This window comes from Notamacropus eugenii, chromosome 3, assembly GCF_028372415.1.
Source record: "Notamacropus eugenii isolate mMacEug1 chromosome 3, mMacEug1.pri_v2, whole genome shotgun sequence".
NCBI classification, from domain to species: domain Eukaryota; kingdom Metazoa; phylum Chordata; class Mammalia; order Diprotodontia; family Macropodidae; genus Notamacropus; species Notamacropus eugenii.
This window is the reverse complement of record NC_092874.1, coordinates 239,324,708-239,343,375: the sequence shown is the minus strand read 5'-3', so window position 1 is coordinate 239,343,375 and position 18,668 is coordinate 239,324,708. Positions and strand designations below refer to the sequence as shown.

Below are 18,668 nucleotides of genomic sequence, written 5' to 3'. Positions count from 1 at the left end.
ATGCTTCAAGGACTGACACAGTCCTCAAATTCAGTGGTTTCTCAGTAACTCAAGCAGCCTTCCCTTAACCAACCTAGACAATATATAACTACATAGCACAAATGATAATATAAAAAGGAGAGGAGGGATGAGAGCAGTTAAGAAATTCATTAAGGAAAACTTGAACTAAAACTTTCCTTTAAAGCAGGTGCTCTTAATTTTTTTGTGTCACAGACTATGCTGTAAGTCTAAAAAGACTTATGGATCACTTCTCAGAAAGGATTAGAAAGGAAATCAACTGCACAATTATAAAAATATGTGTATAAAATATATGTATGAAATGTAATTATTTTAAAATTGCTTTAAGTTCACAGATGTCAGGGTAAGAACCCTTCTCAAAAGTAACATTTATCTTTTTACTGGCAATCTTTCTTTTCAAAAAAAGAAGAAATTGAAATAGTGGTTAAGGAAGGAATACGCACACATATATCCCATACACATACATATGTTCACACAGCCTGTATGTATCAGAGGTAGGATTTAAACTCTATCTGCTTACCATAGAACAGTCTTTTGAAAATGGGCTAATTAAATAAGTAATCAAATAAGAAAATCAAGTGACTGTAACTGCATTTCCTTAGCCATTTCAGTTCTGACATACTAAAATAAAATACAGAGATAATAAAATATCTGAAATACAACCAAGTAGATTTATCAACTAAGCCAAAAATTAACAAAAAAGATACCAAGAGAAAGAACTGCTTGGGCGTTACTCTAAAGCCACAATTATTTTACTGGTAATCAAATCTCTAAATAAGATTTCTAGAAAAAAACCTGGAATTTTAGAAGCAATAGGGTACCATCTACATACCTTTAAAAAAGCAAACAAATATTTTTAGGGGGCAGAGCCAAGATGGCAGAATAAAAGGCAAGGACTAACCTGAGCTCCCCCTATCTCCTCCAAATACTTTAAGACAATGCCTCTAAAAACATTCTACAGCAGCCAGAAGGGTGAAACAATTTTCCAGCCCAAAATAATTTAGAAGGCCATCAGGAAAAGTTTTTTGCATCAGGATGACAGTGGAGCCCAGTCCAGTCCAGGCTGTTCCAGCACAGACCTGATCCCAGCAAAACTAAAGCAGGCGTGGGGGCAACTGAATCAGTGCAGCAGTGGCAGTTTGCAGATCTCTCAGTCCACAGATGGTAAGGGGAACAGACAATTGGTCATATTTACAGAGGTCTCTTTGCTGGCACCAAGGTCAGGACTCTGTTGCATTGCCTATATTTGGATCTGGGTCGCACTCCTAGATCTTAGTTCCAGGGCAAGGAAAAGCACTAGCACACCAGAACTTGTGGCTAGAGGGAAGATGAGACCCTGGTCAGTTCCAGGGTGGAACAGTGCTTGTCGTTGCTCACAGAGCAGAGCACAGGCCAGGAGAGGAATAAAAATACCTTTCCCTAGATCATACCACTTTAGAAGATCCCCAGAATTACCTCCAAAAACAGAGGAAAAAAAAAATCTAAAGTTTGGAATGATGTCCCTGACACTCTGGAAGCAAAGCCCCACTTTACCAGAGAGTTAAAGTCAAGAAAAAGACTGGAAAATGTGCAAATAGCAGGAAAAAAAAATCCTGACTCTAGAAAATTACTATGGTGACAGGGAAGATCAAAACACAAACTCAGAAGACAACAAAGTCAAAAGTCCTACATCGAAGAAAAATATGAATTAGCTCCAGGCTATCAAAAAGCTCCAAAAGGATTTTAAAAATCAGGTAAGAGAGGTAAAGGAAAAATTGGAAAAAGAAATGAGAGGATACAAGAAAATCATGAAAAAAGAGTCAACAGTTTGGTAAAGGAGGCATGTACACACACACACACACACACATGCACACACACACACACATACACACTCTCATAATGAAGAAAGCAACACCTTAAAAACAGAATAGGTCAAACAGTAAAAGAGTTACAAAAATCCAATGAAGAAAAGAATGCCTTGAAAAGCAGAATTGGCCAAATGCAAAAAGATATACATAAATTCACTGAAGAAAAGAACTCCTTAAAAAGCAGAATAGGCAAAATGGAAAAGAAGGTACAAAAGAAGAAATAATTCCTTAAAAATTAGAATCAGGCAAATAGAAGCTAATGGTTTTATGAGATAACAAGGAACTATCGAACACAATCAAAAGAATGAAAAAATAAAGGAAAATGTGAAATATCTCACTAGAAAAACAACTTTTCTGGAAAACAGATCCAGGAGAGCTAATTCAAGAATTACTGGACCACCCGTAAGCCATGATCAAAACAATAGCCTAGACATCCTCCTGAAAAATCTCCAAATGAAAATTTCCAGAAATTTTATGGATAAATTTATAGATAGATACAGACACATCGAGGTATTTTATAGATTAAATACAGATGAATCCCTGAGCTCCAAGGTCAAAGAGAAAATACAGCAAGCAGCCAAAAAGAAACAATTAAAATATCATGAAGCCACAGACAGCATAATTTAGTTGTTTCTACATTAAAGGATCAGAGGGCTTGGTATATGATATTCTGCAAGGCAAAAGAGCTAGGATTACAACCAAGAGTCAGCTTCCCAACAAATCTAAGTATAATCCTTCATGGGGAAAAAAATGGACATTTGATGAAACAGAAGACTTTCAAGCATTCCAAAGATCAAGTCTGAATAGAAAATCTGACTTCTAAATATGAGAACTCAAAAGAAGCATAAAAAGGTAAATAGGAAAGAGAAATCATAAGGGATTCAATAAGGTTAAATTGTTTATATTCCTACATAGGAAAATGATACTTGTAATTCCTAAAAACTTTCTCATTATTAGGGAAGTTAGAAGAAGTACAGAAACCAGAGGTCTGAGTTTAATGTGATTATATGATTATCAAAAAAAAAAAAAATTAAGGTATAAGAAAGAAGAATGCACTAAGAGAAGGGGAAAGGGAGAGTTAGAATGGGGTAAATTATCTGACACAAAAGAGGCCCGAAAGAGATTTTACAGTGGAAGGGAAAATGGGGGAAGGGAGAATGTGAACTTTAATCCCATGGAAATTGGCTCAAAGAAGAAATAACATACACTATCAGTCGGGTGTAGAAATTTATTTTACCACAAAATAAAGTAGGAGGGAAAGGAAATAAGAGAAGGGGGCAGGGGGCTAATAAAGGGAGGGCAGTTTGGGGGAGGTAAAAGTCAGAAGCAAAACACTTTTGTGGGGGCAGAGCCAAGATGGCGGAGTAGAAAGATGCACATACAATAGCTCTTCCCCCACAGCCCATAAAATACCTGTGAAGAAAGACTCTCAATAAATTCTAGAGCAGCAGAAGCCACAGAACAACAGAGTGGAGGAGATTTCCAGCCCAGGCCCAGAGGAAAGGTATGGAAAGAGGACCCAGGCAGGCCTTGGGGGCAGAATTCCCAGCAGCAGTAGTGGAGGTTTGCAGACCTCTCAACCCATAGGCACCGAAGGTCAGTGAGAGGGTTTTTCAGCTGACTGAGAAGAGGGTAGGGGCTGGGGCCTTCCCATAGCTCCAGTTTCAAGGGGCAGCAGCAGCTGCTCCCACAGCAACCCTTATCCATTACTGGATTATAAATCCCCTGGGGGAACTGAGCACCTGATCCTTACCTCAGCCCTGTGTAGCAGCCCTGCCCCCACCTAATTCTCCTAGGGGATTTCAGCAGTTGATCTTTCTCTCACACTGAATGGCTGGCCCTGCCCCTGCTTAAAGCCCCTGGGGGAATTGAGCAGCTTATCTGAATCTCAGTCCCCAGTGCTGGCTTGGTGGAACGGGAGGCCAGGTGGCTGTGGAGAGGAAACTCTATTACTCGCAGATTCTGGGCACAAAATTTTCTGGTTGTTCCCAGACCAGTGTACACACTTGACTGTGCCACCTTGGAGAAACTAGAACTTACAGATCCCCAGAGTATACCCTACTCTTGACAAAGAACCCAAAAGTCAAGTAACTGGTTGGGAAAATGCCCAAAAAAAGGAAAAAAAAATGAGACTATAGAAGGCTACTTTCTTGGTGAACAGATATCTTCTCCTATCCTTTCAGATGAGAAAGAACAATGCTTACCATCAGGAAAAGACATAAAAGTCAAGGCTTCTGTATCCCAAACATTCAAAATAAATATTCAACGGTCTCAGGCCATGAAAGAGCTCAAAAATGATTTTGAAAATCAAGTAAGAGAGGTGGAGGAAAAACTGGGAAGAGAAATGAGAGGGATGCAAGAAAAGCATGAAAAACCAGTCAATACCTTGCTAAAAGAGACCCCCCAAAAAACTGAAGAAAATAATATCTTTAAAAATAGGTTAACTCAATTGGCAAAAGAGGTTCAAAAAGTCAATGAGGAGAAGAATGCTTTAAAAAGCACAATCAGCCAAATGGAAAAGGAGGTTCAAAAGCTCACTGAAGAAAATAGTTCTTTAAAAATTAGAATGGAACAGATGGAAGCTAATGACTTTATGAGAAACCAAGAAATTACAAAACCAAACCAAAAGAATGAAAAAAATAGAAGATAATGTGAAATATCTCATTGAAAAAACAACTGACCTGGAAAACAGATCCAGGAGAGACAATTTAAAAATTACGGGACTACCTGAAAGCCATGACCAAAAAAAAAAGCCTAGACATCACCTTTCATGAAATTATCAAGGAAAACTGCCCTGGTGTTCTAGAACCAGAGGGCAAAATAAATATTGAAAGAATCCACCAATCACCTCCTGAAAGAGATCCAAAAAGAGAAACTCCTAGGAACACTGTGGCTAAATTCCAGAGTTCCCTGGTCAAGGAGAAAATATTGTAATCAGCTAGAAAGAAACAATTCAAGTACTGTGGAAATACAGTCAGGATAACACAAGATGTAGCAGCTTCTACATTAAGGGATCGAAGGGCTTAAAATATGATATTCCAGAAGTCAAAGGAGCTAGGACTAAAACCAAGCAAAACTGAATATAATACTTCAGGGGAAAAAAATGGTCTTTCAATGAAATAGAAGACTTTCAAGCACTCTTAATGAAAAGACCAGAGCTGAAAAGAAAATTTGACTTTCAAACACAAGAATCAAGAGAAGCATGAAGAGGTAAACAGGAAAGAGAAATCACAAGGGACTTACTAAAGTTGAACTGTTTACATTCCTACATGGAAAGACAATATTTGTAACCCTTGAAACTTTTTTTCAGTATCTGGGTAGTTGGTGGGATTACACACACACACACACACACACACACACACACACACACACACACACACACACACGAGAGAGAGAGAGAGAGAGACAGAGAGAGAGAGAGAGAGACAGAGACAGAGAGCACAGGGTGAGTTGAATAGGATGGGATCATATCTTAAAAAATGAAATTAAGGTGTGAGAGAGGAATATATTGGGAGGAGAAAGGGAGAAATGGAAAGGGGCAAATCATCTCTCATAAAAGAGGCAAGAAAAAGACTTTTCAATGGAGGGAAAAAGGGATGAGGGGAGAGAAAACATAAAGCTTACTCTCATCACATTTGACTCAAGGAAGGAACAAAATACACACTCATTTTGGTATGAAAACCTATCTTACAATACAGGAAAGTGGGGTAGAAGGGGATAAGCAGGGGTGGGGGATGATGGAAGGGGGATGCAATGGGAGGAGGGACAAATTGGAAGTCAACACTCTTGTGTAGGAACAAGGTCAAAAGAGAGAACAGAAGAAATGGGGGGCAGGATAAGATGGAGGGAAATATAGTTAGTTTTACACAACATGATTATTAGGGAAGTCACTTGCAAAACTACACATATATGGCCTATATTGAATTGCTTGCCTTCCCAATAAGGATGGGTGGGGAGGGAGGAAGACAAGTTGGAACTCAGAGTTTTAGGAAGAACTGTTGAGTATTGTTCGTGCATACAACTTAGAAATGAGAAATACAGGCAATGGTACAGAAATTTATTTGCCCTACAGGACAAAAGAGAAGATGGGAATAAGGGAAGGGAGGGCAGATTGGTGGTAGGGGTAATTAGAATGCTTGACACTTTGGGGTGGGGGGAGGGGAGAGATGGGGAGAAAATTTGGAACCTGAAATTTTGTGGAAATGAATGTTGAAAACTTAAAAATTAAATTAAAAAAAACCATTTTTGAGAATGGACTGGGTAAAAAGGAAAGAATGAGCAAGATAAAAGTGGGAATAGGATGGAGGGAAATATATAATTGGTAATCATTACTGTCAAAACAATTTTTTCCAGTGAGTTTCTTTGATAAAGACTTCATTTCTTAAACATATAGAAAAATGAGTCAAATTTATATAAATAAGAGCCATTCCTCAACTGATAAATGATTTTAAGTATTATAACAGGCAGTTTCCAGACAAAGTAATCAGTTATCTATAATCATATGAAAAAAATGCTCTAAATCACTATTAATTTGAGAAATGCAAATTAAAACAACCCTGAGCTACCATCATCCACCTACCAGACTGGCTAATATGACAGAAAAGGAAAATGACAAATGTTGGCAGAGATATGAGAAAATTAAAACACTAATGCACTGCTAGTGAAGATGTATTCAACTATAATGGAGATCAATTTGGAATGATAGCCAAAGGGCTACAAAACCATGCATACCCTTTGACCAAGCAATACTACTACTAGGTCTGTATCCCAAAGAGATTAAAAAAAAAAAAAAAAAAAGGAAAACAACCTTATGTGTACAAATATATTTATAGAAGCTCTTTTGCTCTTTTAGTGGTGACACAGAAGTAGAAACTGAGAAGATGTCCATTAACTGGGGAATGGCTGAACAAGTTGTTGTATATGATTCTAATAGAATACTAGAATTCTCCTGTGTGTAGAATGTTTTTAGAAAAGCCTGGAAAGATTCATACAAAATGATGCAAAGTGAAATGAGCAGAACCAGGAGAACACTGAACACAGTAGCAACATCTACTATGAATAACTTAGCTATTCTCAGCAATATAATAATTCAAGAAAATCCTGAAGGACTTATGATGAAAGGTGCTGTCCACCCCCAGAGGTAGACTCTAAATGCAGATTGAAGACACTTTTCCTTTACTTTCTTGATTTTTCTTAGGTGGTTCTGAGTTTTGGGTTTTTTTTAGTTTTGTGTTTTCTTTCACAGCATGACTTACATAGAGATGTGTTTTGCATGTCTACACATGTATAACATGCCAAATTGCTTGCATTCTCAACAGCGGAATGAAAGAATTTGGAACTCATAATTTCAAAAATTTAAAATTCTTTTTACGTGTAACTGAGGAAAATATTATTGAGAATATATGTTAGGGAATTCCCAACCCTCAGCTCTCTTGGACGGCGTACACCAATCACGGCTCAAGTAAACTGAGGGGAGATTGGTAAGGCATGAACAAGATGGCGCTGGGAGTAAGGGTTCCACCCCTGTTTACCACCAGATACTTCCTGAAACGTGGCTGGAAAGTAGTAGCAAAACTTGCTTAAACTAGTTTAATCTTGCTTGAGCTGCTTACGTAACTAAGGCGTACAAGATACTATATAAGTGCCTGAGCTAGTTTGAATAAACGGAGTTGCCTTACATCTTTGCCTCCCACCTCATCCATTACTCACAGCATGCTCCTCCAGGGTCAACAGGTCCTGCTGGTCAGATAAGACCTGTCGGCTCTGGGTGAACAGCCCCCCAAAACCCCGTTCAAATACAAATTAATCAAAACTAAATTTAATTTTATTAAAATATTCAATATTAATGGGGAAAAATAAAATATTAAACTACATACACACTACCCCAAAACATTTTAACATTCATTAAACAGAAAATTCATCATGGTAAACAAAAAATGGATGCCTTTTATCATTAAACTATGTTTCAATGGTAAGGAGATGTAAGAGGTACAACATTACAAATTCTAGTCCAGTGGTGAGGTGCTAGAAACTGGCTTCTCAGTTTTGAATTCATTTTTGAATACTTCCAGATTCAGTCAGTTCTCACTTTCAATCAGCTTAATTTCATGCTTTTTTTTCAAAATATGCAAACATTTAAATATATGAATTCATTTAATTTAGAATACATCTGGCATTCCTTCACTTTACAAGTAGAAACATCATAGCATAATAAATTTAGAGCTGGAAGGGATCTTCAAGGACACTGACTCCAAAGCCATCATTTTAAATATGAAGATACTGAAATTGAGAGGTTAAGTGACTTGCCCAAGGTCAAATAACTTGTAAGTTTTTGTGATAAGATTCCACATCCTTCAGCCTCACTAAAAACAGGATTTTTTAGGGTTCTCTGGCTATCACTTAGTGTAGTATGGCAGTGTGGCATTCCATAACATGTTCAATAAATACTTGATGAATTTAACTTAATTTTATTATTCTCAAGGCAAGTAATTTTAAACTATCTCATCAGAAATGGTATTTTGTTGTTAAAAAAAATATTTTTTTCTGAGGTGTAGGAGACCTCATCTCCCTATCTCATCAAATCTGGAAACTGAATGGCAACTCATGAGGCAGATTGCAATACTGATCTGCTCAGAACCTTTAATCTGCTTCATTTTATTCTGACCTGAGTCAGTTCTTATTCCTCCTTAAGAAGCCTGACAGCAGTTTGCTCCTAGGACTCACTACATTGGTGCTAGACTTAGTGCAGACCCCCAAAGGGCTCTAGTATTACTACAGCCCAGGAATCCTGAACTCAAGATTCAGCTGCCCCCTGCAGCAGGGACATGTTTGTGTCACCACAACTGGTCCTGTAAAATATTTATTAGTTCTATTTAAAATTTTGTTGCTGAAATGGCTTTGTGATTTTCCTGCCAGAGATATTAAAGATATTTTTATTTTAATTGTTTTAAAAATGGCATCTAGTTCATGGCATGTCTTCTCTTATAGTAATCTTTTTTTTTTTTAATATGGAAGTATAACTGGAATACTGAACTAATAAACACAGCACAAGGCTAGTTACATAACAGCTGCTTAATAAATGTTTATTGATACTTAAAAATACACCTGGTGCCATTTCCATATGCTATTATTAAAAAAGGAAATTAGGGTTAAAATTAGTTTCTTAGTCAATAAATTTTACTTTATAGGAAAAGCAAATAGGCAATTTGTACACTATGTATTTTCAAATGTTTATATTTAGTATTAAAAGCTTTTCAGTAAGATAAATAGTAACTTGGGACTGCAACAGTGCTTTTATCTCTCAAACCAGTAAATGTTTTTAATGGTAGATTTTAGATACTTAGAATTCTGTGCACGTGAAAATTGATGGTTATACAAAAAATCCAAGGCTTCAAAATGAATACCAAAGTCAAACAACAAACATCAAGAAAGACTGGGACAAGCCAAAAAAACAGGAAAAAAAATCCAACACCCCCTTACTCTCACTGTAACAGCCAGGTAATTGTTAGTTATAGGGCAATCTTATTTGCTTCCCAAAACACTGCAAAGTTCAGGAATGTGAAAAATATTTATAGAGCCTCCAAGCTATGTTAGTTCTGAGTTTCAGGGTAAGCTATATGGCAAGAATTATTTTACCATTGTTTAGGTTGGAAAATCATACAGACAGTTTTTTTGGTGCCTCTTAGATGGTCACAAAATTACATCCCCCTCCTACTTTTTTTGGTGCCTCTTGGGTGGTCACAAAATTTCATTCCCCTCCTGTCTCTGAAATGTGGTAACTGTGATAGACTTGTAGAACTGAGTAAGAAGAAAGAGTTGATTTTAAGAAAGCTCATTTTTTCCCCTTAGTTTTAGGTTTCTACAATTATCACTTCATGAATCATGACCTCCTTTTATTTTTTGGAGACTAGTCTTCATACGTTACGAGACTGGATGTACAGCAGTTACTTACAAGTCTAATCACACTGCTGAATGAATGGCTAAAGACATTTGACCTGTTCCATTTCCAACCTGGGCTGGTTAATCCCTTCTTAGGTATGCTGGAGGCCCTGGGCAAGAACTTAAGGACCCACTACACTGGGGTCACACTAAGTATGAACATTTCATAGACTTTTAGCACATTCTCAAGCTCCAGAGACCTTCTAGCTTCAGCATCTCTGCAGCAGGGATAATTGGTGCATGACCAAGCCCGGCCATGACCTTTTAAATTAGATTAAAAGAGTCACTCCTAAATCTTTTACAGGAGGATATATTGGTATTAGTAGCATACTTTGACTATGTAATACTAGGCAGTGCAGCAACTGAACTCTAGTATCAACTTTGTCTCTAAACTTTGCATCTTCAGTCTTAGCTTCCTTATCAGTAAAAAGGAAGAGTTGGAACTAGGTAAGCCCTAAGGTCTACCTGAGTTCAAATGTATTCCAGCCATATCTCAGGCTGCCACTGCTTGATAATAACACACTCACTCCAACATCATGAACTTTTCTTGGGGGGGAGGGGTACACTAATTCCACTCAGTTTATTTTTTATTTTTTTTCTTAAGAGTATTTCACTTTCCCCCCAATTATATGTAAAGATAGTTCTCAACATTCATTTCTGTAAAATTTTGAGTTCCATATTTTTCTCCCTCCCTTTTCCTCCCCAAGATAGTTACTATTGACGTTCACTCATATTTATACATATACAATCGTGTTAAACATATTTCCACATTAGTCATGTTGCGAAAGACGAATCAGAACAAAAGGGAAAAACCAAGAGAGAAAACAAAATTTAAAAATAGTATGCTTCAATGTGCATTCAGAATTCATAGTTGTTTCTCTGGATGTAGACAGTATTTTCTATCACAAGTCTTTTGGAATTGTCTTGGATCATTGTATTGCTGAGAAGAGCAACATTACAAACTTTGAAAGTCTCCTCTCAACCTACAATCTTGTACTGTTTCCTCTTTCATTTTTTCCTATCTGAATCAGCTCTTCCTCTTCACCATGGCTTCTGTCCTTCAATTCTCCTTTGTTCTCCTTTATTCTGCTATCACCCTTACCTTGGATTTCCTTACCTTTCTATTTAGCCTGAACTCTATTTGTAGCTATATTTCAATGATCATCAATGAATGATGATGAATGAGCTATTACAATCATGATCATATGGGAATTCCTTTTCTGCTTGACTCTGCCATTTGCACCCCAATTTCCAAGTTTAGGTCATTTTCACCATCTATTTTCTTTTGTTTACCCTTGTTTCTGGACTGGAGACTCCTAGAGAAACTCATAAAGGACATACATTTAACCTATTAGAGATTTATGCTATTAGGCTCTCCCTGCTGTTAAGTAATTCCTTTGTTTCTTTTTTTTTTTTTAAATTAAATTTATTTATTTAACTTTTAACATTCATTTTCACAAAATTTTGGGTTACAAATTTTCTCCCCTTTTAATTCCTTTGTTTCTTAATGATTCCCTGTCCAACTGCCTCTTTTACCTACTTAAACTGTGCACCCTGAAAATTGTTTTAATTGCTACACACACTCTTAACAGATGATTTTGACTTCTATTTTACTGAGAAAATGGAGACCATCCAGCATACATCCTATCTTCACCTCCAAATTTCTGCTTACTTCCCTCCTGATTCTAAGATAAAGATGGTTCTCCTTACCACTCCAAGGCTAACCTATTCACCTTTGTACTTCATCCCAATTTTCTTCTATCTCCTCCAAGATCTCACTATAACAATAATCCTTTCTTTTTCTTAAATCCTCAGTCTTTCCCTTTACCTCCAAATATTCACAATTCTTTCTCTTTAAAAATACTTTCACTTAACTATGCCTTAATTGCATACCCTTTGATCCAGCAATATCACTACTAAGTCTGCATTCCAAAGAGATAAGAAGAAAAGGAAAAGGACCTGTTTGTACAAAAATATTTATGTCAACTCTTTTTGTGATGACTAAGAATTGGAAATTGAGGGGATGCCTGGACAAGCTGCAGTATACGATTGTAATGGAATATTATTCTGCTATAAGAAATGATGAATTTCAGATTTCAGAAAAACCTGTAAAGACTTACATGAACTGATACAAAGTGAAATGAGCAAAACTAGAACATGGTACACAGTGACAACAGCAACAATGATAACTGTGAATGCCTTAGTTCTTCTCAGCAATACAATAATCCTAAGATAATCCTAAAGGACTTGTGATGAAAAATGCTCTGTCTCCAAAGATAGAACTGATGATATCTGAATACAGACTGAAACATTGTATTTTTTACCTTCTTTTTTTGGTTCAAATTTTCTTCTACAAAAAGACTAAAATGAAAATATGTTTTACATGAGTGCACATATATAACCTCTATCAGATTACTTAGTATCTCAGGGAGGAGGGGTAGAATAAGGAGGATGGATGGGATAAAATTTGGAACTCAAAACTTTAAAAAAAAAACTCAGAATTTAAAAAAGTACTTTCACATGTAATTGAGGTAAAAATAAAGTATTATTTTAAAAAAATGCCTTCCTTTGACCTTGCTTGTACTCCCTCTATACTATTTCACTTGGTGATCTCATTAGCTCTCATGGATTCAATTATCATCTCTATGCTGATGATTCTAGTCTCTCATTTTCAACTTTGCCTCTTAGATATTTTGAACTGAATGACCTGCATATTCTGAATGAAAAATTTTCAAAACTGACCTCATCTTTCCCTAAAAATCCTCCATTCTTCCTAATTTCCCTACTGCTGTCAAGGATAGCACTATCCTCCCAATCACCGAGGCTCACAACATGGGTATTACCCTCAACTTCTCACAGAGGCTCACCCCTCTATATCTGTTGTCAGGGACTATCAATTTTACCTTTGCAACATTTCTCAAATGTGTGTTCTTCTCTCCTCTGACATTGCCGCCACACTGTTACAGGCCCTCATCACTTCATGCCTGGACTTCTGTAATAGTTGGTCAGCCTGCCAGAGGTCTCTCTCTTCATTGCATTCTATCTTCCAGTCAGGTGTCAAAATTATCTTCCTAAACAGCAGTTTTGATTAAGCTTCCTCTACCCCCACCCCTAACTAACTTTAGTGGTTCCCTATAGGCTCTAGGAACAAATATAATGTCTTCCTGTTTGGCATTTAAGGTCCTTTATAACCTGATATCCCCTTGCCTTTCCAGTCTTCTTACACCTTACACCACCCCCCTGTCCCTCTCTTCAATCTAGTGACACTGGCCTCCTTGTATTTCCTTGACTAACACATTCCATCTCCTAACTCTCAGTATTTTCAATGGCTGTCTCCCTGGCCTGGAATGCTCTCCTTCCTAATCTCTACGTCCTGACTTTCCTGGCTTCCTTCAAATCCTAGATAAAATCCCACCTTCAAAAGGAAGCCTTTCCCTATTCCCCTTAACTCTGGTGCCTTCCTTATGAGGATTATTTGCTATTTATCCCATACATAGCTTATTTTGCACAGAATGGTTTGCATGTTGTCCCATCCATCAGACTGTGAGCTTCTTGAGAACAAGGGCTTTCTTTTTTTGATCTTTGTATTCACAGCACTTATGGATACAGATAGTAGGTACCAGCACGTAGTAAACGATTAATAAATGTTCAATGACTATTAGTAGATAAACTTCTAATAGACAAGTTTTCACTACTATTAAACTATGAACTGTTGAAGAACTATATCTTAATTTTTCTAAGATTCATTTTAAAATTTTCAGTTCCAAATTTTCTCGTCCCTGCAGTCCTTCTCTCACCCACTGAGAAGGCAAGCAATGATACCCAGTATGCATGTGAAGTCATGCAAAACATATGACCATATTAAGACTATATCTTATTAATCTTCATATCTTCCCCAAAGTCCAGTATAGTAAATTACATATAGGAAAGGATCAATAAATGTCTTTTTTTTTTTAAAATGTTTTTATGAATGAAGTTTTTTCATTCAATGACATAACTGTACTTTGATCAGGTCATGGCACACTTTGTACTTAAGATACCACTGTTTAATTATTTTTTAAAAACTCAAAAGATTTTATTAGTAATCTGTCAATCAGAAATACTTGCCATACCTTGTTTCCCCCTAAATGGCATTCCTTCCTATGTAAAGCTGTAGGATCATAACCAAAAACTGTGAGAACACAAACAAGATACAGGGACTAAGATAAATTCTTTTCTTAAGCAATACTTTAGGTATCTTAGATAATTACGAACAAAATAACTGGTTCTCAAGAAGTATTTTTAAGGATGACTTTACCCTTAAATTAAGTGTGATGAGTTTAAAATACCATAGAATAATTTGTATTATTGTTTAGAAGGCATCTAAAATTGTTACCTTTTGGAGAACATCTAGAGCTGTAAGCACTGCTTCCTGTAAACTTGTCAAAACTGCTTCAGTGTATGATGGAAGGATGAAAGGAGAGGCATCTGAACTGATAGGGACAGAGACAGCACTGTGTAAGATGATACCCAACTTTTGAAGATCATCCATGCTGAAGCCAGTTTTTATATGCTGGTAGAGAGCTGGGAATATCTGAATTAAAGCTGTAAGAAAAGGCTGGCTGGGAATAAAAGTTAGTTTATTACAAGTAAGAGGTGGCTTAGTACTTTCTGATCCAATTCTATACCAAGTATTCCATGCAGCCCACCAGAGATTCAAATCTTCAATCTCATCTGCAACTATAGATGGTTCAGATCCAGGGTAGCGTGCAAGTCTTTCTCCAATGGAATCTGTTCTCATAAATGGCCTACTTAGACCAGGAGTAGACATTGGCCCTATAAGGACAGGCACAGGTACATTAACTGCTGGTGGTGTCTCAGGTTTATCAGAATCTCTCATAGGAGAAACAATTTGCAAAATTTCCTGGAAACTTTTCAGAGCAGCCAAAGAAACTTCATTATTTTTGCTGAGTGCAGCTGATTGTATATGATCAAGAAGAACATCCCAAGCTTTAGGAAAATCTCCTATAAGGAAAAGGAGAAGAAACATTAGTTAAAAGGTGATTAATACATATAACAGATTAGTAAAAGAGATTTTTCTTGTTAACTCATGGTTTCTCCCATTTGTTTTAATTCTTCTATGCAACATGACTAATGTGAAAAGGTGTTTAATAGGAATGTATGTGTAGAACCCATAAAATCCATAAAAGATTGCGTTTCGGGGAGGGAGGGGAGATAGAGAGAGGGGAAAAGAAGGGGGAGAAAATTTAAAACTTATGGAAGTGGTTGCTGAAAACTGAAAACAAATTTAAAAAAAATTTTTTGTTCAAATTAATTACAAAGTAGATAATCATTGACTAGAGAATGTTGAAACAAGCTATGAGAATACTGAGAAGCATAGAAACACTTATATGAGCTGATGCAAAGTGATGTAAGCAGAATCAAGAAAACAATGTGCACAATGACTACAACAATGTTAAAGGAAATAAAAGCAACAAAATAACTTGAATCTAAATTCTGCAAACTTATAATGATCAATTTTGGTCCTAAAAAGATACGGTAAGGCACTTCCTCCACTTTGCAGAAAGATGCCCATGATCGTGGAACACTGCACAGTAACACTGCATAGTATACTGAACTGGTTAGTTTTGCAGAACTACTTTTTAAATTTATTTTCCTTTAAAAAAAATTTTGTTAGTAAAAGGGATGGCTTTCTGGGAAGGGATAGAGAGAGGTACAGTCCGAAAATAATTTTTTTTTAAATATAAGGAAAAAATTTATTAGAAAGTTACACTTTAAGTTTTAATTAGAATTCCACTGCATTTTTCATTAATAGCTTTCAACTATTAATCATTTGCTACTAATATGGAAGAAAATGCAATTGAAAAGTACACCAATCTATTTTATCAAGAATACAAGATTCTGACATTAATGTAAGTATTTCATCGACTGGATAACAACCCAACAACTTCATAATCATTTTTCAAAAGTTTCTGTGGCCAAAAAGGTCATCACCATGTAGTCCACCTGAACTCTGCTAGGTTGGTGCTAGGACAGGAGCCATACATACAGTCCATCATTACTAAAGAAGTATTTGAAGATTTTCTCATTTGAAAAGGCCAACCAGAGATTGTGCTGTGCTGTTAGCTTTCAAGAATCCAAGTCATATTGATGCTATGATCAAATGTGAACCTTACTGAAGGATCAGTAGCTTGGCCACAGCACTTCAGGATCAAAAGTCTGCCAGGAGCTGCAACCCAGAAGCACAAATATTGCAAAGCTCTGAACTTCCAATACAGGGGAAAATAGACTCTAAACTACTGGTGCCAAGAAAAACAGGTGCTAAATTGCTGATGCCAGGCAAGAGAACTAAGGAATAAAGGGAGTGGGACAGGTCACCAGGAACATGTGGAGACACGGTACATGTGGGGAGCTGTGCAGCACTCAATGAAGACTGAAGTAAAGAGCACAGCATCCAGCTGAAGCCAGTTCTGAACACCCAAAAGTCAGCTGGGGCAGAGATCTAGGCTGGTAAAGCATGTATTTCCGAGTGTGGCAAGAAGTTGAGTGAGATGCTTTGAGATACAAGAAACCACAATCAGAGTGGAGGGAATTAAGGAATTAAGTGGGAGAAAAGATCAAAAATACCAAAGATTGCAGGAAGAAGAAATCCCATAGACCTTGAGCATAAACTGAGAAATCAACAGGAAAAATAGTAACAACAGACCTATTAAACAAATATAGACACCTATGCACAAATTATGCAAAATAAAATGATCCAACACTTGATGAAACAGAGGACTTTGTGGAACATAAGGAGAATGTGGAACCCACAACATAAAAGATAATGAAGATTATGAGAGTAGAATTTATGTCCTGTACCACAAAAATGAGCAGAATAGAAAAGCTTGAATCTGTAATGGCAAGTCTCACCAAAGAAAACAAGAGAACAATAAGTTGGGAATGCAAATACCCAGAAGTGAAGGATGTTTTAGAAGAAAAGAAAAAAAAAATTAAAAGAAAACATACTCACTACATAAGCAAAGTATACAGATCTCAGAGATAAGATGTACAGAGACAGCCTGAGGATCATAAGTCTCCCAGAAGAACACAACAGAACTAAAAATCTTAAAACCATAATGAAGGAAATCATTGAATAGAACTGCCGAGAACTTCTAAACACAGAAAATGAAATTACAATCTAAAGAAATCACAGATTATCTCCACAAAAATAAAAAATGCATCATCAGACAGGGAACTCCTTGGATTGTTTCTTTTTTTGCTTTTCTGTCCACAGTGCTTTGTAAAGTATCTGACACATAACTAGCATTTAAATACTAGCTGACTACTTCAAATGACTCTTGTGAGGATCAAATGAAATAATATTTGTAACCCATTCTGTAAACCTGAAAGTGTTATATAAATGGTTATATATAAACTGGTTATATATAACCAGTAATACTGGTTATGTAAGTACTTTCTTATGACTCCAATGCTTTCATACTTGTGTGTGAAAACTTGAACCGAAGTCAAAGTAATAATATTTGTTTCTTACTACAGGTACACAAGGAATTCTTTTCTATATATGTGGGGAAGCTTGCGTAGCTACTCCTGAAAAGAGATGTTTTGTGCTGATAGATTTGCCTTTTTTTGCTTAACTAACCTTTTGAACTAATAAGCAATTGTTCAATGATCAGATATGGGTGAGGGTGCTATCTGTTACCACAGAATACAGAATACATGGAATCAAAACCATGGATGTCACTGATCCTTAGTTCTTACTGAACTAATGGGTCACTGTGTATAGAATTCTTCCAAATTTATATTAAAATAAAACAAAACCAAGACATTATCTCTCTCATGGCATACAACAATTCTCTTAAAATAGTAAGAGAATAAAAACTCATTTAAAAGAAGTTTGAAACCTAAAGTCATCCTCCTTATTCTGTTAAAATCAATCAAAAAAAATTATTTATTAAACACAGTCTCTATGCTACATAGGTAGGCACTGGTCTCTCTAACTTCAAGGAGCTCATAATCTACTAGGGCAGAAAGGAGTTATTAATTTGGAGTCTATCTTGTTTGAAAAAACATATTTTGATAACTATATTTCAATATAATTGGTTTCCTTTTTAATCCTAAGTACTTTTTTTCATTTAAGAGCATTATCCTGGGAAGGGTTTCATATATTTTACCAGACTACCAATCAGTTTCATGACACAAAAAGGTTAAGAACCACTACATTATGAGGATACTATGATGACAGATAAATATAATACATATACCAAAATAATACACAGTGATGGGAGAGAATATAATAACAAGTGACGGGATAAGGAAAGAGCTCTTGAAGAAGGCGATACTTGAGCTAAGCTTTCATCACTCTAGGGATTCTAAGAAGCAGAAATAAGAAGAGCATAATGAGCATAGCAGACATATGGCATAGGCGATAGAGAAGCAAAGAGCCTGAAAATAGAATGCTTTGTACAAGGAACACAACAATTTGGAGTGCAGAATGCATGAGGGGGAACCATGTGCAATCAGTCTGGAAAGAGAAGTAGACATAATAGAAAGAGCTCAGCCTTGCTGATTCTACCTCCACAATAATTCCATCATCTTTCTAAGAGCACAGCCACTATCCTAGTTCAGGGAATCATCCAATAAGGCCTAGACTGTTGAAATAAGTCTCCTAAAAAGGCTCCAGTCTCTACCCTCTCCAATTCACAACTGCCAAACTGGTATTATTAAGGCAAACATCTAAACCATGTTACTTTCTGGGCAAGAAACTCCTATTGCTTCATTCTGTCTCTAGGGGGTTAATATAAACTGTTACTTAGCTTTTGGAGCTCTTTACAATTTGGCTCTAATCTACTTTTTTATTTTTAT

General features: G+C 36.4%; 1 protein-coding gene across 4 annotated transcripts in view; it reads right to left on the bottom strand.

Annotated features, from left to right (window-relative positions):
• Positions 1-18,668, bottom strand: part of MON2 (MON2 homolog, regulator of endosome-to-Golgi trafficking) — a 145,158-nt gene that overhangs the window by 54,346 nt on the left and 72,144 nt on the right. For all 4 annotated transcript variants that reach the window (XR_011977243.1, XM_072655240.1, XM_072655241.1 and 1 more), the window contains one exon: positions 14,179-14,807. Coding sequence is in view for 3 of the 4 variants with exons in the window: in XM_072655240.1 (XP_072511341.1) it covers positions 14,179-14,807 (629 nt within the window). In the remaining variant the exon portion in view is untranslated. The remainder of the gene's footprint in view (positions 1-14,178; positions 14,808-18,668) is intronic.